Source organism: Phyllostomus hastatus, unplaced genomic scaffold, assembly GCF_019186645.2.
Source record: "Phyllostomus hastatus isolate PE091 unplaced genomic scaffold, TTU_PhHast_1.1 phas_scaffold_216, whole genome shotgun sequence".
Lineage (NCBI taxonomy): Eukaryota > Metazoa > Chordata > Mammalia > Chiroptera > Phyllostomidae > Phyllostomus > Phyllostomus hastatus.
The window spans coordinates 16950524-16976904 of NW_025334018.1; the positions used below are offsets into that span (position 1 = coordinate 16950524).

Genomic DNA, 26381 nt, shown 5'->3' on the forward strand with positions numbered 1-26381 from the left:
AAGTGAAGAAAGTTCCCATAAAAACATGTAACATGCATGGACTACCCTCAGCCAGTTTGGAGTTTGAATGAAAACTGTGCTGTCTGGGAAGCCCCAGCCAAACGGTAACCTGAAAAAACAAACAACAACGGCGGCGGGGGAGGGGGTGTGTGTGGTTCCAAGCAGCTAATGCGCAGAAGCAGATCTGGAACCAGGGTTGTTGACAAGTGAGGACTTTTCTCATCCCCTGACTCGGAACGCGCAGGCTTGGGACCCGCGTTGCAGCGGCAGTCGCTAGGCGGCAGGTAGGCACCTCTCCCTCCCAGTCTCCCTGGCTGCTGGTGCCCAGCGTGGCAGCTGGGCCTGCAGCTGCGGCTTTCCCGCTTCTCAGGGCCACCGCACGCATGGTGACTGTGCGGTGCCACGTGGCTGGCCGAGAATGCTGTTCTGACAGCCTTTTCGAAGCGCTCTTCCAGAAGCTGGACCACCACCGGGACGGATGGGCATCCCCCTGGGCCAGGGGGAGGACAGGCTGCAGGGTCAGTGGGGGGGATCCCAAGAGCGAAATGGGGGTGGGGCCTCAGGGCACAGATGTCCTTTCTGTCACTCCGCTATCAGGACACTTTCCACACGTTTGTGTCCTATCGGTGAGCTGCGTCAGTGTAACATATGGAAGACTTGACCATTTTGCCTAAATGGGGACCAAACCGTGGAAAAATGTCAAAAGCCCGCTTGCATTATTGCAGCGTTAATGAAACGCCCCAGTGAGCCAACTGCCTGTGGCCTGTGCCCAGATTCCGCTAGCTCCCGGGAACCTCACGAGTCTGCGGGTGGCTGCCCCCGAGCTCTCGCCCAGGGTTTCCCATCGCTGCAGAATTGCAGCGCCAACCGCAGCCTGTTCCAGAATGCTCCCGCCCCAGGGCACTCCCATGGGTGCACTTGCTACTCATAGTTCCAGTTCCATCCAACGCCATGGAAGCGTCTACGCTACATCGTAACCGTGGACCATTTGCTATGGAGTTATGAAGCTTAACAGATGACGTCAACACCCACTGTTGTGTTCTCTGACGATCCTCACGTCCACAGCCGTACATTTAAGCGGCTGATCCGCTGGGGTAAAGTAAACAATTAAAAGTCCCTGTTGTACTTCAAGCTTCCCTAGGAGACGATCAGGCCCAGCAGCAGATGGGAGTGTGCGTACGCACACCTCTGTTTGGAAAGGGGGAAGGGACACCAGGTTTTGTAAAACTACTTTTCTTGTGAGGAGACTGATTCCATTCACTCAGAGAAATAATAGTTAATAAGTTTCCATATGATGACTCTGGACACATGAGCACGGGGCGCTCGTCGCCTGGGGAGTGGGCTTCCCTTCCCCACACAGCCCTCTGCTTCCGGGTCCACCATAGGCCGGAAGTCCGCCGCGTTTGGCACCTCGCACTCCAACTTCCGGTGGGCCAACTCTCGCGTGGTGCTGGCCGGGCTCGCACGAGGCTGCGCGCTCGAGGGTCCTGCGCGAGCGCCCGAGAGCGCACAGGCGCCCGTACCTTCGCCCCGGCGGGGGTCCGGAACCGCGGCCGCTGGGTCAGGCCGTTGCCATGGCCGCGCCGACGGCTCAGACCGGCCTCCTGGCGTCGCCGTCGCCGTCGCCGTCGCCGTCGAGGAGGCGGCGGCGGCTGGCATGGCGGCAGGGCCGGACGTCCTCACTACGGCCCCAAGGAGAGGCGGCCTTGAGGACCCCGCCGCCGCCCCGCAGCCCCGGAGGGGCCATGCTGCGCTGGCTGCGGGGCTTCGTGCTGCCCTCGGCGGCCTGCCAGGAAGACGAGGACTACTTCAACTACGAGATCCTCTTCCAAGACCTTGACCGCAACGGGGACGGGGTGGTGGACATCATCGAGCTGCGGGAAGGGCTGAAGAACTGGAGCTCCTCGTTTGGCTTGCAGTCCGAGAAGGTGACTGACCGAGAGGAGGTGGCGCCGGGGGTCCGACGGACAGGCGTTGGGGGGAGCGGGTAGCCACACCTGCCCTTTCTGGAGCTGCTTCCCAAGGCCTGTGTAGGGAGGGGCGGAATTCTCTTCCACGAGCCCCTCACGCCCAGTAATGCAGCCCCTGCAAACACGATCCCAGCCTTCGAGTGACCAAAGCCTTTTTTTCCTGCGCTTTTCGGGAGTTTGGGAGATGCTGAGTGGGTTTCCGGGGACTCGTTCAGCATTAACTGACCGCGGCCCAAATTTCAGGAGCGGCGTTAGCCTTTGTGCACGCAGGAGTGAAAGACCCCTTTAATCGGGACCTTCGCACCCCGAGGCAGGCACAGACAGGACGCCAGAGCTGCCGTCTCTTTCGGACAGCCACAGGGCGCGGGGCGAGTCAGACCTCGAGCCGCGGGTTTGCCCGTCCGCCGACTGTTCGGGGCCCCGCCCGAATGAGGGATGTCTTCCTTCTCTCGACAGCTCTTCGACTCGATTATTTACAAACTGTTTAGATGGAAGTTTCAGGGTATCAGGGGAACATTAGTCTGTTTCTCCTCTATCAATGCGGAACAGTCTTTAGACACTACCCTGCTTGTTTCAGCTCTGTACCAGTGAGGGGTGTGTGTGTGTGTGTGTGTGAAGTCCAAACAGTCGCATGGCTCAGGAAATTCCAGAAGAGTTCTGTGCTCCTGAGGAAGTAAATGGAACACACACACACACACACACACACCACACAACACACACACTGTGGGTGTGTGTGTATATATATATATTTTTTTTTTCATTCTGTGCTCCAAAACCTACTGCTCCGAATTCATTTTTATCTCCAGGTTTCATCTACATGGCTTTATTTTTAGTCTCTGGTTCTATTTCCTTCTCTTAGCCCGGAATTCCGGGACGCTGCACCTCCGCCTGTCAGGTATCTCAGGCTTCTGTTAGCCTGAGACGGGGTGTCGGAGAGGAAACCTGGGGGAGGCGGGAGTCAGAGAGGAACCACAGGGATGTAAGAACATTAGCACGAACACTGGTACAGGGTGTATACTGTGCAGGAGGCAAACACAAGGCCTGCGGGCCCAACCCGGCCCTCCACCTTGTTTATCCTGCGGTAGCGCGGAGCTCCTTGCCCCTAGTCAAGGAGTGGTTACACTTATATGGTCCTCAAATTACATTTGGCCCTTTGAAGGCAACCGCAAGGCTGATGTGGCCCCCGGTGACAATGAGTCTGTGTCTTCAGGAACAGTAGCCCATCCTGGGAGGTGATCGTCTCCAAGCTGTCCCTGGGAAGGAAACCACGCATTTGTTCTGTCACAGCAGGCCAGCGGCTCCTGGGTCGCACTATGTGCGATAGGACTGGTGGGTCCCGTGGTCATTATATGGCCCCTTGGTTGTAGAACAGGGTCTTTGGTCCAGTGCAGTGTAAGGTACGCACTCGTTAACCCTTGGGCTGTCCTCATGGCCGAGGCTCTGCAGCCTGGAGTGGGTGCTCGTGCTCTCCGATTCTGCTTGTGTGTGACCTGAGCTGTGCCGTCCATCATACGGGTTGCTGCTGGGCTCACCCAAACTTGCGGCCTGGTGGTGGGTCTGACAGCACCCAACTCAGGATAGGCAGTCTGGCTGTGTGGTCATTTGGCGTCCTGTAGTTAAGCACTCTCTTTCTGCCATGGCCCTATAGAATGCCAGGAACTGTTAAAATTTTCTGCTGCAGATTTTTTTGGCGGGGGGGTGCTTGCTATAAATTCCATGTAACACTTTTCTAACCACTGGTCCTGGAAGTACTTAATTGACGTGGTAGACTGCCGAATCTTCGCTGACTGTTATTTCTCTCCCTCTGGAGTGCATGTATCTTAACAAGGCTGACACCATATTGCTACTTCGTGTTCATTTAGTCCAATTCACATGATATCATCAAACTCATCAAACTTTTTAAACTCCTCTCCTTGCAAATCTGGCTGCTCTCAGAGAAAGATCCCACTGTACACCTGGCAACCCAAGTAGCCTCTTCGCAGTTCGAGGCGCCTCTCTTTCCCTTCTTCTCTCTGTTGTGTCAGGGATCAAGTCACCTCCCGCTGTCCTCAGACCTTTGGCGTCTCGTTGCTTTCCTGCCACCTTCCCCCCAGTTCAGAGGCTCATTTCTCCACTGGGTTTTTGCAGTAGTCTCTTTACTGATCTTTTTATTTTTTTCTGTTTTCTCTCTCTCTCCCCTATCCAAGTCCACCACTGAAATAACCTCTCTAACACTGGTCTTGGCATTCCTCTGCTCAGAATTCGTCAGCACAGCACTGTTACTTACAGCCATATTTCCCAGCTTTGTGAGGTTTGCTATAATTAAGAACCGACTGTACTATTATTTACCTATTTTAAGTAAATACATTCATTTGCATGTCAGGAAGTTATTTAAAAAGTAAAGACATTTAACACTACTATAGTTGGAAAACTAGTATATTAGAAACAAGCATAAACTAGCCCCGGCTGGTGTGGCTCAGTGGATTGAGTGTCAGCCTGTGAACCAAATAGTCACTGGTTCAATTCCCAGTCAGGGCACATGCCTGGGTTGTGGGCCAGATCTCCAGTTGGGGGCGTGTGTGAGGCAACTGCACATCCATGTTTCTCTCCTTCTCTTTCTCCTTCCCTTCCCCTCTCCATAAAAATAAATAAAGGAAAAAAAAAGAATATCAGCATTTTAACACACTGATATTAAAAAAGTAAAAATAAATTAGTGTTACTGATTTCTGACTAAATACCGTATTGTCTGAGAAAGCTGAACCTGAGCCTTATCCTTTGATTTTTTAAAAAGTTGGCAAGTAGTAAGGCATATTAACACAAAACTGAGACATTCTCCATGATGTCATCAGAAGGATTGAAAGGTAATTGAAAGAGGAATAGTTTTCTCACACTGTGATTTACTGCTATTTGATTCTATTTCCACGTAAGAAGCATATTCCACTCATTGGGAAATACTTGTTGGGAATTGATTTGAAATTCTTGTGGCCTATAACTCCTTTCATGATCTCTCCACCTTCCTTATCTCCCACTTTTCTCCCTTGTGTTTTGTCCTTAGCAAATTGGAACTATTTAGGGTTGTTATGAAGATGAAATGTGTTAATGTGAATGTAAAGTGCTTAGAAGTAAGTGCTCAGTGAACAGTAGCTGTTGCTATTGTGACTTTTATTATTACTGTGTTTGCTGTAGTTGACATACGTTCTGCCTGCTTGCAAATACTGTCACATGTTCTTGGAATGTCTTTTCCCATTTGTCTGCCCACTTAATGCCTATTTTTTCTGCCATCTCAGCTCAAGCACTCTTCCTCTAGGAAGGCCCTCCCGAGTCCCCCTCAAGTCCACTGTGCCTTGAGTACGTTCCCGTTACGTCCCCTAACGTGCTCTCTCTGGCTCTGGGAGCGGTCTCTGCTCGCCTGTACCTTCCTTCAGGGCACGACCACATCTTCATGTCTTTCTATCCCGAGTGCCTAGTCCAGGGCCCCCCTCTCAGTACTTCTCAGTTCAACAAGTAGTGACTAAAGGCCTTTGTGTGCCATGCTTTATGCCAGGTATTGATGGTACATAGATGAAGGAGACGTGGCCTATGCCCTTGACATAGGAGTCTACTGGAAATAGAGGTGATATGCATTTACAATTACGATTGTTAATGTTTTGCATACAAAAGCCTAACACCCCAGTGAGACTTGAACATACACTCTTACTTCACAAGGCCTGGTCTGAAATGATGAAGCTATGGGTCGTGCTAGAATTTCACATACTGTGTCTCATTTAACTGACAGAGTGTGAGGTCTCTGATGGCAAGAACTATGAGTCTTAGTGTCTTGAATCTTTTAAGGTATTTGGCATTCATTTGTAACCTCAGGTAAATACTCCTCAGCTTCATAATTATTTGGAATGACATGGTGGCTATTGACTCTAGTGTTACACAAATTAAAATAAAAAAGATTGCTTCGTGTACTTAGCCTTGCGGCTGTGATGGGAGAACTAGGCCAGAGGCTGCGGACGGAAATCAGCACGAGTCAAATGCACCCGTGTTGGACGGGGCTGGGCTTACAGTGCGTCTCTGCCATGGTTTCTTCTTTCTTGCAGGAAATTTTTAAAGCTGGAGATACCAACGCTGATGCAGGATTGGACTTCGAAGAATTTATGCAATACCTTAAAGACCATGAGAAAAAAATGAGGCTGGCGTTTAATAGTCTGGACAAAAATAATGATGGTGTGTATGTGCGTGTGTGTTTTATTCACAATTAGCTTACCATGAATAATAACCATCAGTAGTAAAGGGTAGGTTTACTAGCCTTTAACTCCTACTCTCAAAGATTCAATTCTATTGCTTTTTAGCAGAATTTTTTAGTTTCTAAGAATAATATATAAACTATATTAGTATTTTAATTTCAATGTGGTTACCATCTTTTTTAATAAAATAATTTTTGCCCTCTGAATTTATAGTTTCTTGGCTTAGTGAGTAGGTCTCTCCTACTCACTCTTTTGCAATATATGAGTTGAAATGTCATGGTAGTTTTAAAAATGACATTGTTTTCTTACTGACTCTGGAAATATTTCAGTTACAGGAAAGTTAGATAACACCAGAAAGCTCCTGAAAGAAAGTAAAAGTTACTTATAACCCTGCTGGTCTAGCGATCAGGTTTAGCATTTTAATATATTTTTATGTTTCTTTCCAGACTTTGTGTCTGTTTTTTTTTTTCTTGGTTTCTTTCTCTCTCTTTGAGTGAAACTGCAGTCACACTGTATGTATAGTTTGGTATTGTATTTTTTATTTTAATGTTGTAATATAAGCATTTTCATTTCATTTAATATTCTTCACACACATAATTTTTAATGACTCTATAAAGTATTCCCATTGTGAGTAGACTTATCGAATCCGTCCTGTATTGTTCGATGTTTAGGATGTTTCCAGTTTTTCACTCTCACGCGTCGTGCTGCGTGCGACCCGCGTGCACGCTGCGCTGCGGAGGAGGGCGCACTCCGCCGTCCCCGGGGCAAGCCCTTAGGTCCGGGAGACCGCGTGTGGGCGCGGACCGCCCCTCCTGCGTCCGGGTCGGGCTCGCCTGCCCGTGTCAGTCGGAACCCACCGGTACCCTGTTTAAGAAACACGTTCACATTGAAGTTTTGTGAAGTCTAATTTTTCTTCATTAAAAAATTTCCAAGTATACTAGGAAAGGTATATTTAAAGCTCCCGCTGATGTATTCGTGGGTAAAACAAAATACGACCTGCATGTCAGGGGCTTTAGTGGCCTTGGAACGCCCAGGTGGTTACATTTCTTTCCCTTAATACCCAGACCACAGTGCGTCAGGCTTCCGCTCACTTTCCAGAAGGAAGGTCAGGCCTTTCCGGCCCGTGCGCTGAAGCAGCCCCGGAAGCGCTGGCCGCACCGCTTGCTGGCGCCTGTGAGTTAGACTTGGTCGCCACCGGCTGCCGATCGGGGACTGATAGTTCCGCTCTTGTGCTCTTCTGGAGTTTCACGGTCTTGTCTGTGGTTCCTGCTCATCGCGTGTGAGCTGGAACTCCACCCTGCCACGTGCATGGGTGCAGTTAGAACGCTGTTAGCAAAGACATCGTGATGCCGTTGTCCCTGGTACAGTCGCACACCGGAGCTTGTAGGTTTTGGCAATAGTAGAGAATACTCCTGAGGCAAGATGGAAATCCCAAAGTAGCACAGTGGTTAGCAATACAGGTCTCTTAATTTCTGCCTCGACTGGCCAACCTGGGACCTCACAGCTCAGCCCCCGAGTCCTGCAGAGGTGCCGATCTGTAGAGCTGGCGTCCCAGGTCCCGCTGGCTTCGTTGGTTTTGAGCACCTGACCTGCGACATAGGTGTGAAGCTCAGCTGTGGTCACCGGGGCTGCTGCCCACCTGCACCTGAGAGCTGAAGCTCCAGTGGCCCTGCCGAGGCCAGGCTCGGACGGAGCCGCCTGCTCTGGGCATCATCATTGCGGCCGCCTCTGTGACCGCCTCTGTGTGGGGCTCAGCCTGTTGGCCTCCGCCAGGACGGTTTTGTGGGTGGGACAGAAAGTACCCCCTCTGCTGCGGGCTGAATTGTGTTGTTGAAGCCCTGCTCCCCTGCCTCAGATGTGACCTCATTTGGACGTTTGGGGGAAATTCCGTCACAGGGACAGGCGCGCACGGGAGAAGATGATGGGAAACGGCCATCTGATGATGCTGGAGTCAGGGTCGGAGGGACGCACCTACGAGCCAGCAACACCTGAGGCTTCCGGCAGCTAGGGGAGAGGCACGACCAGATCCTTCCCCAGCGTCTTCGGAGGAAGCCGGGCCCTGCTGGCACCTTGGTTTCAGCTTCCCGGCCTCCAGAGCTGCGAGACCATGCGCCCCTGGATTTCTAAGCTACCTAGATGGGGGTCTTTGTTACAGCAGCCCTAGGGAACTGACGCACTCCTCTCTCTTGGGATGCTTGCTTAACCAGAAGCTGTCTGATACCAGAATGTTTTCAGTTCATGTAAACATGTGGCTGCTTTCCCCCTGAGTGTGCAAGGGCTTCCAGCGTGGATAGGATAGGACACCTTCGGAGACAGGTGCGCCTCCTTGACCCTGGAGCGACACGTCCCCCCACCTTCTGTGACCGGCTCTGGCTCACTGCCTCAGACCTTTCTTTCCCCTCGAGTCTTGCTCGACGTCGTCGGTCGTCTTGGGACTCCTGTGTTGACATGTGTTAAACATTGGAGCAGCAGAACCCCAGTTTTACCACCCCCGCTGCTCCCCAGGGAGCTCTCCGGGCCTCGGACCAGTGGAGCCGAGAGGGTGCGTGTGGGCCGGGGCGGGATCAGACTCGCCAGCTGGAAGCACCGAGCCCGACGTGGACGGGTCTGCTTGCTTCTCTCATCAGGAAGTGCCTGAGCCCCTGCCCCTGTTCAGCCAAACGTCCATGGACTGCTACTACAAGTATGTGAAGGAAGTGATTATTAAACATTATTTCACCGTTAAGATTCTTTTTTTGGATGGAGTGTTTGGATATTGAGGAAATGGTGGGAAAAGAGCTAATACTCACTGGACTTTTCCAGTCTGCCGTGTCTGTTCTAGCTACTTTGTCTTCTGTGTCTTACTGTTCTCTCAGAGTAACGGTGTTTTACAGATGAGAACAGTAAGGCTAACTTTGCTTTCTGTTGGCTACCCCAGGAGTCACAGCTCCCAGGATTTACGCCCTTGTGTAGCCCCGAACCACACTGACCTGGGCTTGGCCCCTGGACCTGCTTTGGCCGTTAGGACACTAACAAGGCTTGTTAAGTGCGTGCACATCGGGACCTCTCCTCTTGGAACGCTCCCTCTTGAGCACTCTGAGCCACCAGAAGAGAGGACTAGCTCCCCATCTGGACAGGCCACATGCAGAGAGAGGCCCGTTTAGCCCCCAGCTGTTCCGCAGTCCCGTCCAAGGTGGCAGACGTGTGAGTGAAGCCGTCTGGGACTGCCAGAGGCAGTCAGACCTCCATATAACTGAGTTCACATGGGTGACCCAAGGCAAGACCCGGAGAAGAAGCAACAAGTTGACCTAAGAGTGCATACTCACGATCGAATACAAGTTAAAGGTATACTGAATTTACAGTAGCTTTTCAACGTCACGTATTTTTCAACGAGGTGGCACCAAAGTTAGTTGTTTTTAACATGAAAAAAGTTGTCCTCATATTTTAAAAGACTGAGTATCTTCAACTATTTGTTTGACACAAGAAAGGAATCCAAGATATTTTGGACTTGAGGAGGGACATGAGATGTGTGTTTTAGGCTTCGAGGAGGGTATGGAATACTTACAATTTCCTTGACAACACCCAGCAATGTGAGATGGAAATGCATATAGGCTTGTATTAAATACATTGTTTAATTGGAGTTATTTAACACAGGATGTGGTTGTATTAAAAAGGGAGTGGTGTTGTGTTTTAAGTATGTTGTTTCCTTTTAAGCTTTCCTAATAAAATGTGGAGTGGCCTTATTTTCAGATCTTCAGAACTGGCTTTATACTTTGTTCCAAGAGGTACAATAATCATGATCTGTTACCGATCTACAGTCTTTTTTTTGGGGGGGGGACCCTTGGGGCCAGATATGTTTAGATACTTAGAGTTTGGATTTTTAGAAAAGCAGTACGATGCCTGTATGCCATACTATGTAATGCTCCAAGAGGGGTCTGGGGCACCACTGTGTAACTACATACAGGTGACCTCAAAGGTCAGGGGTTTGGAGGTCACCGACCCCCATGCAGTAAAAAACCTGAGTATAATTTTTGAGTCTTCAAGAAGTTGCGTATAGTTGGCCCTTTACATCCATGAATTCAACCAACTGTGGATTGAAAACAGTATTTTTGATTTGTGCTTATGAAACCGTGGTTGGGAATGTGAAAATAGTATTTTCAGTTACAGGTTGGTTGGTCCTGGGGACACAAGACCCACGGACGAATCCCCTATTGTGTTTATTGAGAAAAGTCTGTGTGTAAGTGAACCCATATAGTTCAGGCACGAGTTGTTCAAAGCTCAACCGTACCTGAATATTCCTTCAGCGAAACAAGTGAATGATAAGATAAATTAGAGAAATAATCAACTAAAATTAACTTCATGTCGGTTAAAGGCATGATTTGCCACCAAATAACTTTTGGTGCCAAATTTACAACATGTTTTATATTTTGTTTTTATTTTTATTCATTTTGGAATATAAAGTCCCTTTTAATTAAAGTATAGCTGGCAAAATGTCTTTTAGTTTTAGAGCTGTTTAGTCTTTGGGTTGTGAATATGGGGTTACAGGCGTATAAAACACATGGACTTTTTCAGACTGTTGTGTTCTAAGTATATTTTGTGTTGTTCTCAGATACTTTAACTTGACATTTTTTTACTTTTTTAAAGGAGTAATAGACATTTCAGAACTAATATCTGCTTTGGAATCACTGGGTGTACATGTTTCTGAAGCTCAGGCAAAAAATATTCTACAAAGGTCAGCCTTATTTTTAATAGTTTTCATTTTTGTTTCATATTCCACGTCAGAAACTGATTTCTATAAATGTAGCACTCCCTCCCTCCCTCCTTCTTTCTCTTTCTTCCTTGATTCTAATGTTGCTCAGCTACAGAATTTCCATTAAGCTCACAGCCCTTTAGTAAGTGCTTTTAGTAACCCTTCCATCAGACTGATGCGGTCACGCATAGCTTGCTGTTTGGCCATATATACGGTATACTGTATAAAGTTTCACAACTGTCTGTAGTGAGAGGACAAACCCTGCATCCGTTATTTCACGTTGGCTGGCTCTGGACAGGGTGCTGATCTTCTTGTTGGCAGAGTGGAATTTGTCTTGTAGAATTTTCAGTGAGAAAAATGCAATTGAGAAAGCATTCCACTTAATTTCACCTTCTACTCAGGCTCTAAAGAAACAATGTCTAATGTATTTTTTAATTTGAGACGCTTAAAAGTTGTCAGTCCTCAATTTCACATGGTAAAAAGTGAGTCTTTAAATTCATAAATAAAAGGTTATTTTATTTATTTTCTCTTTAAATTGAATTTACTGATTAATAGAATTATACAGGTGTCAGGTCTACAATTCTACAAAACGTCATCTGTATATTGTATCCTGTGTTCACCACCCAAGTCACGTTTCCTTCCGTCACCATTTGTCCCCCCTTTACTTTCTTCTGCCGCCCCTGCCCCCTTCCTTCTGGCAGTCACTACACTCTTCTCCGTGTCCATGGGTCAGCCTGCCTGCCTGCCTGCCTCTCCCTCCCTCCCTCCCTCCCTTATCCCTTCATCCCTTTGCCCTTCTCACCCAGCCCCCAACAATAAAAGATTATTTTAAAGTTGATTTAAGAGCTGTAAGTAAGGAGAAGTTCAGAGGAAAACTACTATCAGAAGAGTCGAAAGGTATGAGGCTCATCTTTAGCTAATATGTACTTATTTATTCATTCTCTGTTGAACAAACATTTACTCAGTGCCCGAGATAGCAAGGTGACTTTAAAGGCTTTTCTCTTTAAAAGAGAAAAGGCATTTTCTCTTTTAAAAGGCTTTTCTCTTTAAAAGATCCCAGGCATGTGTGAGAGAAATACATGTGAACAATGAAAAAGCAATGCAGCCCTGGCTGGTGTGGCTCACTCAGTGGATTGAGTGCTGGCCTGCGGATCAAAGGGTCACCAGTGTGATTCCCAGTCAGGGCACATGCCTGGGTTACAGGCCAGGTCCCCAGTGGGGGGGTGCATGAGAGGCAGCCACACATTGATGTTTCTCTTCCTCTCTTTCTCCATTCCTCCCCATTTCTAAAAAATAAATCTTTTAAAAAATAAATAAAAAGCAGTGCACAGTAAATTCCATCAGAGGTGCATTTACAAAATAATCAATATTCCTTAAAACTTTCAAAGTTAGCAAAGACAAGGAGAGCATGAGAAACTGTCACAGCTGAGAGGAACCTACGGTGACATGACAGCTACACGAAACCCTTAGACAGAGAAGGGACATTACTTAAAAACTGAGAAACTCTGAATAAAGTATGAACTTCAGTTAATAATAATATATCACTATTGGTTCATTAACTGTAGCAAATGTACCAAAATAATATAAGATGTTACCATCAGGGAACACTGAGTGTAACTCTGTATTATATTCCCAAGTCTTGTAAAAAATAAAGTCCGTTAAACTATGAAAGTACAGCAATGCTCATGAAGTCCAAAGGAGTGGCTTCTAATAAATATGTAAATATTTATTCATTTTTATAATGGAGCCAACTTCATTATAAATGTTATAAGTACTATGTTTGTTTGTTTGGTTTCAGCATCGATAGTGATGGAACAATGACCATAGACTGGGATGAGTGGAAGTACTACTTTTTACTTCATCCTGCAACAAGCATCGATGAAATTGCTGGTTTCTGGAAGCGTTCCACTGTAAGATTAACTTTGCATTTTACTCCATTTTTATTTGCTTTAGATGTTAGAGCTGTCACCACAATCACATTATCCTTATAATACTTCCAGCCTCACTGGCTAAAGTAGTCTCTCCTAATAGTGTTTTACTCATTTAGCGAGGAGTTTAGTGTTGTATATACGAATACAGCTACCACGATGCCTTTGTTTGCTAAAACCTAGAACTTGAAATAGATACCCATTTGCTGAAAGGGCCCTGTGCTGTGTTGAGAATAAATTCTTCTGATGCGGGTTGCTGTCCTAGAAAAGTAGAAAAATAATGCGCTTTTCTTTATTCACAGATACGATAAGATAAGCCCAAGTTGGGCTTCTGTCATAGGAAATTAAAGTCAGATTAAGGCTCAGAATTTCAGAATCAGAATGGATCAAATATGTCACCTCCCTGCTCTTTTTATATAACCACTTGCCTCAGAGTTGTGAGGAACGGAGTGAGATTTTGTGATTCGAGACTTTTTTTGGGGGGGTGGCAGCGGATCAAGCCAGTCATTTGTTTATGGCATTTGCCTGTTGAAGTCTTCTTGTGACTTCCCGCCTCCCCTCACAGACAGTGTGGGGGAGGGTCGAGAGCGCAGGTGTGGAGTCAGACTGTCCAGGTTTGAAGATCGTGTCTGCCACCCACTAGTTACAGGACCCCGCTGTGCCTCAGTTTCCTCAATTATATACTGGGGATTATGATGGGAAGAGTTCTGCCCTGGCTGGTGTGGCTCAGGGGTTGAGTGCTGGCCTGCGAAGCAAAGGGTCACTGGTTCGATTCCCAGTCAGAGCACGTGCCTGGATTGTGGGCCAGGTCCCCAGTAGGGGGCGATTGAGAGGCAGCTGCACATTGATGTTTGCCTCTCTTTCTTTCTCCCTTCTCCTCTGTCTAAAAATAAGTAAATAAAATCTTAAAAAAATAATGGTAAGAGTTCTCAGAATTAAATTAGTGTATTCAGAAAAGGGCTGAACAAGTAGTATGTGTGTTCAGTAACTGTTGCTTATATGACAGACACTTATCCTAATGTTTTACCTGTGTTCTTGAATATGTATATATTCTTAGGAATCATACAGTGTTGTTTCATGGGTGTGCTTTTAATTTACACAGATAGTATTGTGCTAAAGGCTACATCTGATTTCTTAATGTTGTTCACAGTACATTATGATTTTAAGATTTGTTACACATTCATCTAGTTTATTGCTTCTAACCTCTACAACATATGTATTTAACACATTTTCCTTTATCCATTACAATAGTAATCGAAATATAGGATTTCTCCAACTCCCTACCCACAAAAAGTGCTTTCTTTTCTTGTGTATCTTAAAAAATGTCACCCAGATTTCTGAGTCAAAGGAGCATGCATTTGTAAATTTTACTAGGGCATCCAGTCTTAATTTACTGAAATACCATCTAGCTGTGTTATTTCCCAGAATGGCTTGCTGTGCCAGCTCCCTCGGCAACGCAGGAAGCTTCCTGCTCCTCCGCGTGCCGCTGTACTCAATTGGTATTACCCAGTTTTCTGATACTTGCCATGCTGTTGGGCATGAAGTGGTATCTAGTTGGGTTAGTGTGCATTTCATTGATTCCTAGTGCATTTTACACATCTCTTCACAGAAATCTTACATGTTCACATATGTTTTTCTGTGCGTTGTCTGCTTATGTCTTTGTCTTCCAGATTTATGAGGTGTAATTGGTATACGACACCGTAAGTGAAGGTGTACACCTGGTGTTTGATACACTTACATGTCGTGAGGTGACGGCTGCAGTGGGGTTAGTTCACACCTCCCTCACGTCACATAATTACTGTCTCTACTTTATGGTAAGAACATTGAAGATTCACTCTCCCAGCCACTTTCAAGTCTAGAACAAACGCTGTGTTGTTAGCAATAGCCGCCCTGCTGAACACGAGATTCCTGGCAGTGAGTCATCTCATGACTGGACGTTTGTCCCCTTCGACCGACATCCCCCCATTTCCTCCACCCCTCAGCCCCCCGCAACGGCCATTCCACTCCCTGTTTCTATGAATTCGGCTTCTTTAGGTTCCACATATGAGTAATGCCATGCACTGTTTGTCTTTCTACATCTGACTCATTCCACTCAGCATAATGCCCTTAGGTCTGTCCAGAAAAAAGGGAAGTGGCAGGAATTCCCTTCCTTGTGGCCGAATAATAAACCATTGTATAGGCGTGTGTGCACGCACACACATTATGCATGCACACACATGTGTCCCAATAGGTGTGCACACATAGTACACGCACACATATGCACATCCATGTGGGCATGCACACAGAAATGCACACACCAGCACACACGAGGCATGCATTCCTCTAGTGTGCATACACACATGCACACACGTATACATCCATGTGGGTATATGCGTGCACATGTGGGATGTGCATGTATATGTGTGTATATCGCATATCATCTCTTGCCCACATCCTTGACAAAACTTGTTATTTCTTGTGTGGGTTTTTTTTGGTAATAGCCATTCTAACAGGTGTGAGGTAATAACTCATTGTGGCTTTCATTTGCTTTTCCCTGGTGATTAGTGACATGGAACATCTTTTCATATATATGTCAGACATTGTATGTCTTCTTTGGAAAAATATTTCTTTCGTTCTTTTGACCATTTTTTCCTTGGATTGTTGTTGTTGTTGTTGTTGTATTGAGTTGTGTGAGGTTTTATATATTTTGGGTAGTAACCCCATATTAGCTGTGTGATTTGTAGATATTTTCTCCCATATCATAGGTTACTCTTTTACATTGCTGATTATCTCTTTTGCTGTGCAAAAGCTTTTAGTTTGATGTGGTCCCACTTATTAATTTTTGCTTTTGTTAATTATGCTTTTGGTGTCAAATCCAAAAAATTCATTGCCAAGACCAATGTCAAGGAGTTTTATTGCTATGTTTTATTCTAGGAACTTCACAGTTTAAGATCTTACCCATTTTATATTCTTATCCATTAAAATAATGAAGTTTAAGAGTCATTTCAAGTTAATTCTCGTAGGTGGTGTGAGATGGGTCTGGTCTCATTCTGTGCATGTGATCCGGTTTTCCCAGCACGAGGTGTTGACGAGACTGTCCTTTCCCATTGAGTATTCTCGGCTCTGTTGTCAAATATTAGTTGATTGTATATGTGGAGATTTATTTCTGGGCTCTTGGTTCTGTTCCATTAATTTATGTGTCTTTTTAAATGCCGTTACCACGCTGTTTTGATTACCATAGTTTTGCAGTATAGTTCGAAAGCAACAGCGTGAGGCCTCCAGTTTTGTTCTTCTGTCTGAGGATTGCTTCGGCTGTTCAGGGTCCTTTGGTTGCACGTGCACTTTAGGATATCTTTTCTATTTCTGTGAAAAATGCCATTGGAATTTTGATGGGGATTTTACTGAATCTGTAGGTGGCTTTGGGTAGTAGGGACATTTTAACAACATTAGGTCTTCCAATCCATGAGTAAAGCATATGTTTCTATTTATTTGTGTCATCTTCAATTTCTTTCACTAGCGGGAATTGATTTTACATTAAACCTATATCTGAGTGCACTACTAAACGTCATGTAGTTTATCACAAGTGTGAAGAACATAGTCTCCATTAACAGGAGATGAAGTATGAAAAAAATCTTGTGGCTTTGGTCTTTGTAAAAAATTACCCTCTTAATTTATCAAGCACTTTTCTCTGCTGCCTACTTCCGTTTGTACGTTGTACCAGATCATCGACGTGGGGGAGAGCATAGCGATCCCAGATGACTTCACGGAGCAGGAGAAGCTCTCCGGGGACTGGTGGCGGCATCTGGTGGCAGGAGGAGTCGCCGGCGCGGTGTCCCGGACGTGCACGGCGCCTTTCGACCGCCTGAAGGTCATGATGCAGGTAGTTGGCGCACACGTCCACTGGCCCTTATGCTTCCAAGTGGCTTGGAAAAGCCTGGATAATTTCCAAAAGAAATCTTTTGGCATGCTTCATAGTAGGCATTAAAGTTGTATATTTTTCTGAAAAAGTAAATTATCTCACAATGTTTTCAATATTAAAAGATCTCTTAATTTTCTTAAAGATGCTTCTATGCTATTTGAATTGATTTTTATTTGAAGTAACAGAACCACTCTATTAGAAGTTATTTTAGAAGATCTTATTTATTTATTTATTTTTAGAGAGGGGAAGGGAGGGAGAGAGAGAGAATCAATGTGTGATTACCTCTCACATGGCCCCCACTGGGGACCTGGCCTGCAACCCAGGCATGTTCCCAGACTGGGAATCGAACCTGTGATGCTTTGGTTCACAGCCTGTGCTCAATCCACTGAGCTACGCCAGCCAGGGAAATTAGAAGTTTTTTAGAAATGTAACTAAATCTATTAAAGAAGGATAGGACACCATTAATCTAATTTAATTACTTCTAGTCACTGATGCCTACCTAATAGGATGGTTCTACTCTATTATTTAAGTACTAAGAATATTTCTAAAACTTGAAAAATAAGTTACTTAGAATGTATTATTGACTAATACCTCATTAGAGGTAGTATTGTCTCATCTTTTATTTTACTAAGTAATGGATTATTAATAGTAGTTATAAAATAGTGCATGGTTTAATCTGTTAAATAATTAAATTTAATATTTGCTGAATACTTTTTATGCAAAGATACAAAAGTGAGTACTACACCATCTAGTGAATTTAAGTTTGTAATTAAACTTACATACTTTGGTGTTTTATTTTCTTTTTGTTTTTTTTCTAACATGGTAACATTTGGTAATGGCTTATGAATAGTTTTTTTTTAATTGATGTCTGATACTGTTGTCGAAGACCTTGGAAAATCTTACTTCTGACTGACTCGGATTCAGAGGTGGGAGCTGTCAAAGGGAGCAGCTTCCATCTCTTGGCGACCCGTTCCCGGGTTTTTCTTTGTCTTCTTCCACTTTCCTGGCCAAATGCTGCAGCCCCTTTACTCTGAGCCTCTCCATTAGTCGTATTACGATGCTGCTGTTTCAAAGCTATAGCCAGTGTTTGTGTTGGGGGACACGTGGGGAACACGTGGGGGCCACAAGGAGCCTGGGGGACTTCGCTCCTCGGTTCCCACCTGCTTCGTTCCGGGGCTTTCTGACCGCGCGCTGATGGGCGTCGTCGGCGCTAGGGTGACTGGGACGCCCGCAGATTCGGCGGGCTCTCGGGCCCCGGGCGAGGAGGCACAGCCCTGTCCGATAGTCCGGGAATATCCTCCTTCTCTTTTTTTTTCTAGGTTCATAGTTCGGGGTCAAGAAAAATGAGATTCATCGGCGGGTTTGAGCAGATGGTGAAAGAAGGAGGAATTCTTTCTCTTTGGCGAGGAAACGGTGCAAATGTTTTTAAAATTGCACCTGAGACAGCTATCAAGATTGGGGCCTATGAACAGGTAATATGTTATTGTCTGTGGAATTTATAACAAAGATCGGATTTTAAATTCAGTGTTGAAAAAGTTCAGACTGTCACGAGAGAGAAAACTGGAGGGTTCACAAGTGATAGATGTCAATTTAAATATAAATGACTCAGTTGTTTTTCATTGGATTACTTTTCGTTCTCATCGTGCTTTTGTTTATAAGGGATGTTCCGTGGATTACAGTATATTATCATTACTGATGAGAATTAGTCGTTCTTTAAGTTTCAGTGTCATAGTGCAAGAGGCCCTCTCAAAACATTCCAATATAGGTGTTCTTTTGAGCAATTTGTTTTACTTAAAACTTGTTCATCTGATTTAGGATTCTAGTTTTCCTTACATAGTTCACTTTGAGACGGGCTTTGTGTCTGTTTCACACGGTGTAAGTTGTTAGCATCACGTGAGAGTGCAAGAGCCCTCTGCACATCTCAGGTTTTCGTCTTCCGCGCCGGCCCGGCTCTGGCAGCTCCGGAGAGGGCCCCGGGGCTGAGCCTCGGAGAGACGAGGCTCCAGCTGCGCTCTGTCGGTGTGCGTGCCCGGGGCTGTGCAGGCGCGACACGGGGCGCTGGGGGTGCCTGCTGGGGCGAGCTCCCTGCCCGCTGAGGGCGGGGCCTGCTTTGGAGATCAGTGACTCGGGCCGAGCAGGCTGTGCTTATGGGTCTTCCAGCAACACTCTTTCCCCACGAAACTTTTTATACTTCCTGTCTTTTTGCTTCCAGTCAGTATCATGCGAAGTAACCACATCCAAAAATCTCCCTTCTGATGTTTTGTTTTCTAGCTCCTGCGCTCAGTCATTCCCTTTCTGTCTCGTTTTCGTAGGAGGCTGCATGGGTGTCAGCTGAGGCTGTAGGCTGAGATGGGTGTGCTCTTTAGCACAGCCTCTTGCCTTCTGTGCGGGACAGGAGCAGGCGGCTTTTCCACCTAGAAGCCCGAGTTTCTCTACAGCCCAGCCCTGTTCCCTCCCCCTCTGCTGCAGACAGGCAGAGAGACGCCTTTCTCACGTCTCACCGATCTTGCCAACAGCAGCAAGGAGTGGGCAACACTGACAGCGTTCTGCCACTTACAGTTCGTTTTCCTAGAACTTCAGTCTCAGAAAGCACGGTGTCTACCTCCCCAGTGACCCCAGGGGGCAGTGTCAGCGAGCATTCCCACCGAGCGTCAGATGGATCGCCGCCTCCTTACGCTGCCCAGTCTGTGTCCTGCTAACAGAAGAGCCAGGGCCACGCGTTTTAGGTTGTAGTTATGACAGCACCCCGCATCTGGTAACTAATTTCTGTCCTTGCTAGGGTTCATTCTAAGCTGTTGTAACAAAGGGATACCAAAATACAGTAGCTAAAATACGACAGAGGCAGGGGCCAGGGCTAACAGTGTCTTCAAAATCTGGCTGCAGCGGTCACACCCACCTGCCATTTCCCAGGTGGAGGAAAGAGGAGTCCAAGCATCTTTAAGGAGATGTTTCAGAATTTGCATATCCAACTTCCCCTTGCATCTCATTAGCCAAATGAGTCACGTAGCCACCCCACCTAGCTGCAGTGGAGAAGAGGGAAATGCAGTTGATAGCTGAGTCGGCTCTGTTCCTAAAAAGGAGAAGATGGTCACGGGCACGGGGAGCAGACAGCAGTGTCTGCCACACTCACCGAGCTGTCACACTTTCTGATGGGAGCCGCTGGTGTGGGGACCCGAGAGCTAGTTCTCAGGGAGGGACCGAGTGGTGCCGCTCAGCGACCACTGGGAGAGGCCAACGGGAAAGCTCGGCTCCCAGGGGTGGGGTGGGGAGGGGCGGGGGGTGGGGGGGCACGATGATCTGCTTGCTGAGGCCGCCGTGGGTTCTAAATGAGTTTCCAGTTTCAGTGTCGTGAGACTGGCCTGCCTTCAGTTCTGTGAAGCCTGACCTGTGCACTCATATTTCTGTTTTCCTTATTTCCACACGCGCTTCTGCAATAACCTCCCCGTGTCTCGAGCTGACCAGGGTGAACCGCTGTTCCTCGTAGCAGAAAGAGCCTTTTCCATTGCGTTACTATTCCTGATTATCCAAGTCGCCGAAAAATATTAAGTGCCTTTCTTGTGGAAGGCGTGGGGCTGAAAGGAGGAAAAAGATGCCACTCCGCCACTTTGTGTCATCCGTGTGGCTGTTGTGAAAGAGCCGCACTCAGAGTGTGCTTGTGTGGTTCAATGTTGCCAGCTCACTCTGCAGAAAAGAGGGGAAAGGTGCGTGGTATCTTACCGCATAAAAATTAAAATCAAGTATTCTACCAGATACTAATATCAGGTGTCTGGAATACTTTTTAGAATAGTTTTATAGTACTAATTAGTGTTCTAAACTTAGAAACAATGTATATTCCGTTTCAGTAACATTGTACATCCCAACACTTTCATTTATGCAGTATAAGAAGTGGCTTAGCTTTGACGGCGCTAAAATAGGAGTCGTTGAGAGGTTTGTATCTGGTTCATTGGCTGGTGTGACTGCTCAGACCTGTATTTACCCCATGGAGGTATGTATTTTTATACAATTTTAACTAAAGTAATGCCTTTAATTCAAAGTATAACTTTTAAGAAACGAATCCCACATCAAGAATTTGTACAGAAAACAATTTGATAGCTATAGGATTTAAATTCACATCAAGCGTCAGTTTGGCTTAGCTGATTGTTTGAATAAAGGTGTGTGGTAGGTGCACCAAGAAGACAGCAGTTTCGTTGTCTGCTGTGTAACTTACTCACTCACGGATATTGCACACCCGCCAAGTGACAGCGCCTCCCCAGATGCAGGGGCGGGTCAGACAGGCCTTTGGTCACGGGGCGTCTTGCAGTCCAGACGGGACTAAAACGCGCACACCGGTGACGATGGTCCAGAACAGAAAGTAAGCATGCACATTCTAGAAAGGAGATCAGTGCGAAGTATCGATAGAAATGCAGAGGGAGAAGGTATCTCCAGTCGGATTTCGTGAGGGACAGCACAGAACGCGTGGGCGTGGCTGACTTTGGACCCTCAGCGGTGGTGAGCGGGGAGAGGGCCCGCCCAGGAGGGGCCGGGCTTCCAGAACGGCCTCTCCGAAGCGTGGGGCCGGCAGAGCAGGTCGGAACTGGAGGAGTGCCGTCTGACCGCTCCAGGGCGGCTCCATCAGGACTCACAGTGGCCCCATCCAGGTGAAGCTGGTACCTGGAAAAACACTTTGGCTGCTTTGGAGAGTCATCTCTCCAGTCTGCTGCGTGGGGCCCTGTAACTTAGTGTAATGGAGTTGGGAGGGCCAGGGGTGAGGTTCCAGCAGAAGAATCACACAGAGCTCAGGAGTATCGACCAGGGGCAGCTCCCTGCAGTCCCCGTGGCCCGCGTGGCCTGCCACGCCACTCCTTCGTGAGCAGCGAACGGGCCCAAGTCGTGTTCAGTCGCAGGTCTCGGGCGCGCTGTTCAGCGGTTCCCCGAGTGTGCGTTTAAGCCCACGGAGGACTTGTTTTCGCGTGGGTTCTTCATTACCGTGGCCACACACTTGTGCTCAACTCGGACTGTGGCTGTCGTCGCTTTATCTTGAAGCAGTAACGTCGTCTCAAAAGAATTTGTTTCAGAATGTGCTGCCTGACAGCCCATTAGAGGGGTGTGCGTGAATGTGTCCGTCAGAGCCACACTGATGAGTTACAGTTTCCTGTTTGACTTTTTTTTTTTAAGAAAGCTCTATATTCTTATCGGTTCATTACTGAGTCAGTTAGTAAGAAATCAACATTATGTTTAAGATTATACTGCTTTCTTTTTTGGTTTCTATGATCAGTGGCAAACATTGCGGTATACTATGGTTTGCCAGATTGTACGCTGATGGATGTGTTTTTATTATGCCCTCCCACATTCAGGTTATAAAGACCAGACTGGCCGTAGGCAGAACTGGGCAGTATTCAGGAATTATCGACTGTGGCAGGAAGCTTCTGAAACAAGAAGGTGTCAGAACCTTTTTCAGAGGTTACATTGCTAATGTGCTGGGCATCATACCTTATGCAGGCATAGATCTTACTGTTTATGAGGTGAGTTTATTTTCCTAGTGTGACAGGATGTGTTAGACTTGAAAATTTGCTGCCATAATAGTTTTTACTCTAAAAGCCGGTTATAAATGACTTTTCATGAAATAGCTTCTGACCAAGAAGTAAATTGACTGGTTTTATTTGGCTTTTCATTTATGTTAGTTGTCTGGTATTCTAATAATAATATGTTTTGTTTGGGGTGTGTGTGTGTGTGTGTGTGTGTGAGTTTTGGGTAATAATTATAGACCAAAATGCTGATAAAATAGTGGTTCTCAGCTCTGGATTTTAACAGAATTACCTGTATGTGGATTGATAAAAAATGAGATTCTTGGGCTACATATCAAGATATCCTGAATTACTTATTCTGGGGAGAGGCCTGGGATTCAGATTTGGTAACTCCTTAGGAGAGTCTGACGGACAGTTAAGATGGGGAAGACAGACGTTATCGCACCGTTGTGAAAATGAGAATTGAGGAGAGGAGTAGTCGGGTGGGGGCTTCGGGGAGAGGCAGGATGGGGAGGGGCAGCCCCCCTCCCCCGACAGTGCGGTGCTGAACAGGCAGGCAGGTCTCCAGGTCATGCCCTCTCCGCCCGTCGTCGTCTTGTTTTTATGACCATGCACCCCTTCCAGGTGCGTCACCCTAACAGCACACTGTTCGGTCATCAGAACCAGGCGAGGGTGCGTGGCGTCCCAGCACAACTTCCACTCGTTCTCTGCACGGGGGGCGGCTCTCTGGCAGAGGCTCAGGGGCGTTTTTGGCAAATGGTGCCAGCGTGAGGACAGATGGCCAGTTTCATTTAGCGCTTGAGAGATATGCTTACTTTTTTTGGTAGAAGTTTAAAGTATTGAATATTATGATATATTTCTTTTCCTTTCTGTTTTCTTGCGTCTGTGACCTTATTAAAATAATTTCATTGCTCCTGTTTAATGTTGGCCTCCCTTCGTTCTTTTATTTCTACACTTCAGTGTCTTTTGCTTTCACGCCAGAGTGAGATCGCACATTTCTCTCCTCATGTTGCATGGCTGCACTAAATGTACACTGAGCAAAGACATGTTGGAAATTTAATTTTTCAAAAGCATCAAAGTATACATTTTGTAGTAAATTGGCCCAGTGTGTAATTTAATAAGTGAACAGTTCTAAAAGCAATTGGTGATATTTTAAACTTACTATTGTGAAAATTCTAGCTACTTTCATTCAAGGAAAAGCAAATTTGGAAAGGTAAACCTTTCTTAAAAGCTGAGACAATATGGTTTTGTTAACCTAGAGGAGATTAGCAGTCTCCTCTGCAATGTTCTCTCAGTCTCTCAGGCTGTCCAGGATTTTGCCTGGGTCTTTGAATATCATTACAAACCAAGCCACCAAGCAAAACAAAACAAGACCCCAAATGAACAGAGCCCACACAGATGTTTATTTGAAAACATCCGCACACACTGTCCCTGACGGTGCAGCAGGGACAGACTTCTCCGTACAAGAGGTAGGAAGGATCGTTTGTAAAGACGTTGGAAAGAACAGTTACTAAAGTCAAGCAGCCAAGCTGACTCCCACTCATCAGCTCTGCGACCTGATAACTTGGTCTCTCTGAATGCGTTTCCTCACCTATAAACTTCGTACAGTGGAGACAACACTATTGACTGGTCAGGTGTCTGGGGGACGAAACGCGGTCACATCAGTGAAAACAATATAAATCTTGAACGAAGAAGCTACTCAGTAATGTTCACTGAAGTTGTGTGAGCGATGAATTCTTTCTACCCAGACTTGGGTCGTAGTTAAAGGATGTTTTCTGCTTTCTTCTCTTCCAGCTTTTGAAAAATTACTGGCTGGAACACTACGCAGCCAACTCGGTAGACCCCGGGCTCATGATTTTGCTGGGGTGCAGCACACTGTCCCACACCAGCGGCCAGATAGCCAGCTTCCCTCTGAACCTCGTGAGGACGCGCATGCAGGCTCAAGGTGAGCGTTGTTTTTAAACGGAGCACGAAGTGTCAAAAGTTAGTAAAATAAATAATAAAATCATTATGAATTTAATGGCTCAATAAAAACTAAGTTAAAAGTTAAAGTAGAGATTAAATGATTTCAAAATGAGAAAAACTGTAGAACTGCTAAATTAAAAGCTCACTTTCTGATTTTTGAAGCATGGTCTTGAATGTATTGTTTTGCTGGAGAGCCTTTGGAGGAGTTCTTCAAGGTTCTGTTTGGAACTGCCCCCGCCTTCCTCCTCCTGGTACTGGTGGTCCTCTCCCTGAGTTTACGGTCAGGCGGAGCGATGGGAAAGGCCTGCCTTCCTCGAACCGATTCCACAGCGACTCAGAAGGAACAGGCGGTTTCCTTGTCGCCTTCGGCCCCGGGAACTCGGACCCGGGTGGCCCCGAATGCCGTTGTCTCGTTTTCCTGTCCTCTGGGCAGGGAGATGAGGAACGGGAGGGGGGGCGTCTGCTCCCTTCCTCTCAAGTGAAACACCAGGAGTTCAGATTTTAAGAAAATACCCTTTTCACTTTTCAAGAAGAAGCAGCACCCCTCACAGAATCCTGTGATTATCCTCCTGGGTAACTCTTCAAGGGGTCCTGTCGTAACCAATACTCATTTACATCCTCTTCCCCCCTTCTTTTTGGGAAGATTTTCGGGTTTAATTTATATTGCAATCCAGGTGGGCAATCTCTCTGTTCACCCCATCCCTTATCCATCCCCCTTTCAAAATAAATGTCACACCCAGTTCCCAGTGCTCCTCGGAGGCCCTTATTAAAGAGTTTCAAGTGCCGTTCAATCGGACTCTCCGCAGCGATGGGGAGATTTTCTCTCTGTGCTGTTCAGTGCGGCAGCCACAGGGCCCACGTGGCTGTCGGGCACCTGAAGTGTTGCCCGTGCCACTCAGAAACTGGGCTTTTAGTTTTACTTAATTTTAATTAATTTGGATTTCAATAGTCACACGTGTCCAGTGACTGTGGTCCTGGCCCACACAGGACAGTTCTGCAGGCAGGGAGAGGAGTGCTGTGAAGGAATTTCAGCCCTGCAAATTCCCAGGAGTCACTGGACTGTCTTAACATGTAAAGGTAGACCATTGGCTTGGCTGGTGTAGCTCAGTGGATTGAATGTTGGCCTGTGAACCAACGGGTCGCTGGTTCGATTCCCAGTCAGGGTACATGCCTGGGTTGTGGGCCAGGTCCCCAGTAGGGGACATTTGAGAGACAACTACACATTGAAGTTTCTCTCCCTCTCTTTCTTCCTTCCTCCCTTTCTCTAAAAATAAATAAACAAAATCTTTAAAAAAAGATAAAATATTGAATTATGATGATTTTTTAAATTTACAGCACTGGAGGGTAAAGGAACAACTTCTATGATTCACCTCATTCAAGATATATATAACAAAGAAGGAAAAACTGGATTTTTCAGGGGTCTCACCCCAAACGTCATAAAAGTGCTTCCCGCAGTCACCATCGCCTGTGTGGCTTACGAAAAAGTGAAAGGATATTTTGGACTAAATGAGAGGTGAAATGCGAAATTGTTGTCATCACTGTGATCCCTGAATTGTAAGGTAACACCTGGGTTGTAAAGAGAAACCGATCTCTTCCTAAAAGGAAAAAGTATCAAATGATTGTTGAAACACTCTCTTTATCTATTATAAACTCTATAAAATAACCATTTTGGTAAAGTTCCTTAGTAATTTGAAGTCCTTAATACCCACTGAATTCTCTTTACATTTCCCACTCCTCTCCCTTGAACCCGGACTTAAAACAACTTCTTATTGGGTGTAAATGTGCTGTGGTAACATTACAAGGCATTTGGTCAGTGGTAGCGGTTTGTGTTAACCTTTCTGTATTTAAACAACTTTTTTTTAAAAAGAAAGCTGAGCTTGAACATGTTTTATACACAAAGAGAAAAATCAGTGCACTTAAAATTGATGTTATAGCAAATGATCGGGGTCTATTTCTCTTTAAGCAAAATGGAAAGTTGATCTCATAATTCCTTTTATCGGATTGTGGGTAGAATGATGAAAAAAATGATAAAATATTTTTTGCTTCTCTGGGTACATTTCTTTGTAAGTATAAACAGTGCTGGTTCGTTTTTATTCTTGATATTTTCAGCTGTTATAAGGGAGTCAGCATTGAGGACAAATTAGCATTGAACAAATTTTCTTTTATTTTCTAACAG

At 46.1% G+C, this 26381-nt stretch overlaps 1 protein-coding gene across 1 annotated transcript; it reads left to right on the plus strand.

The window, feature by feature from the left end:
• The first annotated feature begins 1745 nt into the window (after positions 1 to 1745).
• On the plus strand, positions 1746 to 25722 carry LOC123804659 (calcium-binding mitochondrial carrier protein SCaMC-1-like). The gene is made up of 10 exons (XM_045817040.1): positions 1746 to 1928; positions 6035 to 6161; positions 10805 to 10892; positions 12709 to 12820; positions 16539 to 16697; positions 18056 to 18208; positions 20614 to 20721; positions 22070 to 22237; positions 24035 to 24185; positions 25541 to 25722. Exons 1-10 carry the CDS (start codon positions 1746 to 1748, stop codon positions 25720 to 25722), a joined length of 1431 nt encoding a protein of 476 aa, XP_045672996.1.
• Positions 25723 to 26381: the final 659 nt, after the last annotated feature.

Excerpts from the sequence above, each read along its gene's own strand:
- LOC123804659 (XM_045817040.1), top strand. The coding sequence starts at position 1,746 with ATGCTGCGCTGGCTGCGGGGCTTCGTGCTGCCCTCGGCGGCCTGCCAG. Across the intron at positions 12,821-16,538 it reads GTTTCTGGAAGCGTTCCACT|ATCATCGACGTGGGGGAGAG; the intron begins GTAAGATTAACT and ends ACGTTGTACCAG. Across the intron at positions 16,698-18,055 it reads GCCTGAAGGTCATGATGCAG|GTTCATAGTTCGGGGTCAAG; the intron begins GTAGTTGGCGCA and ends TTTTTTTTCTAG.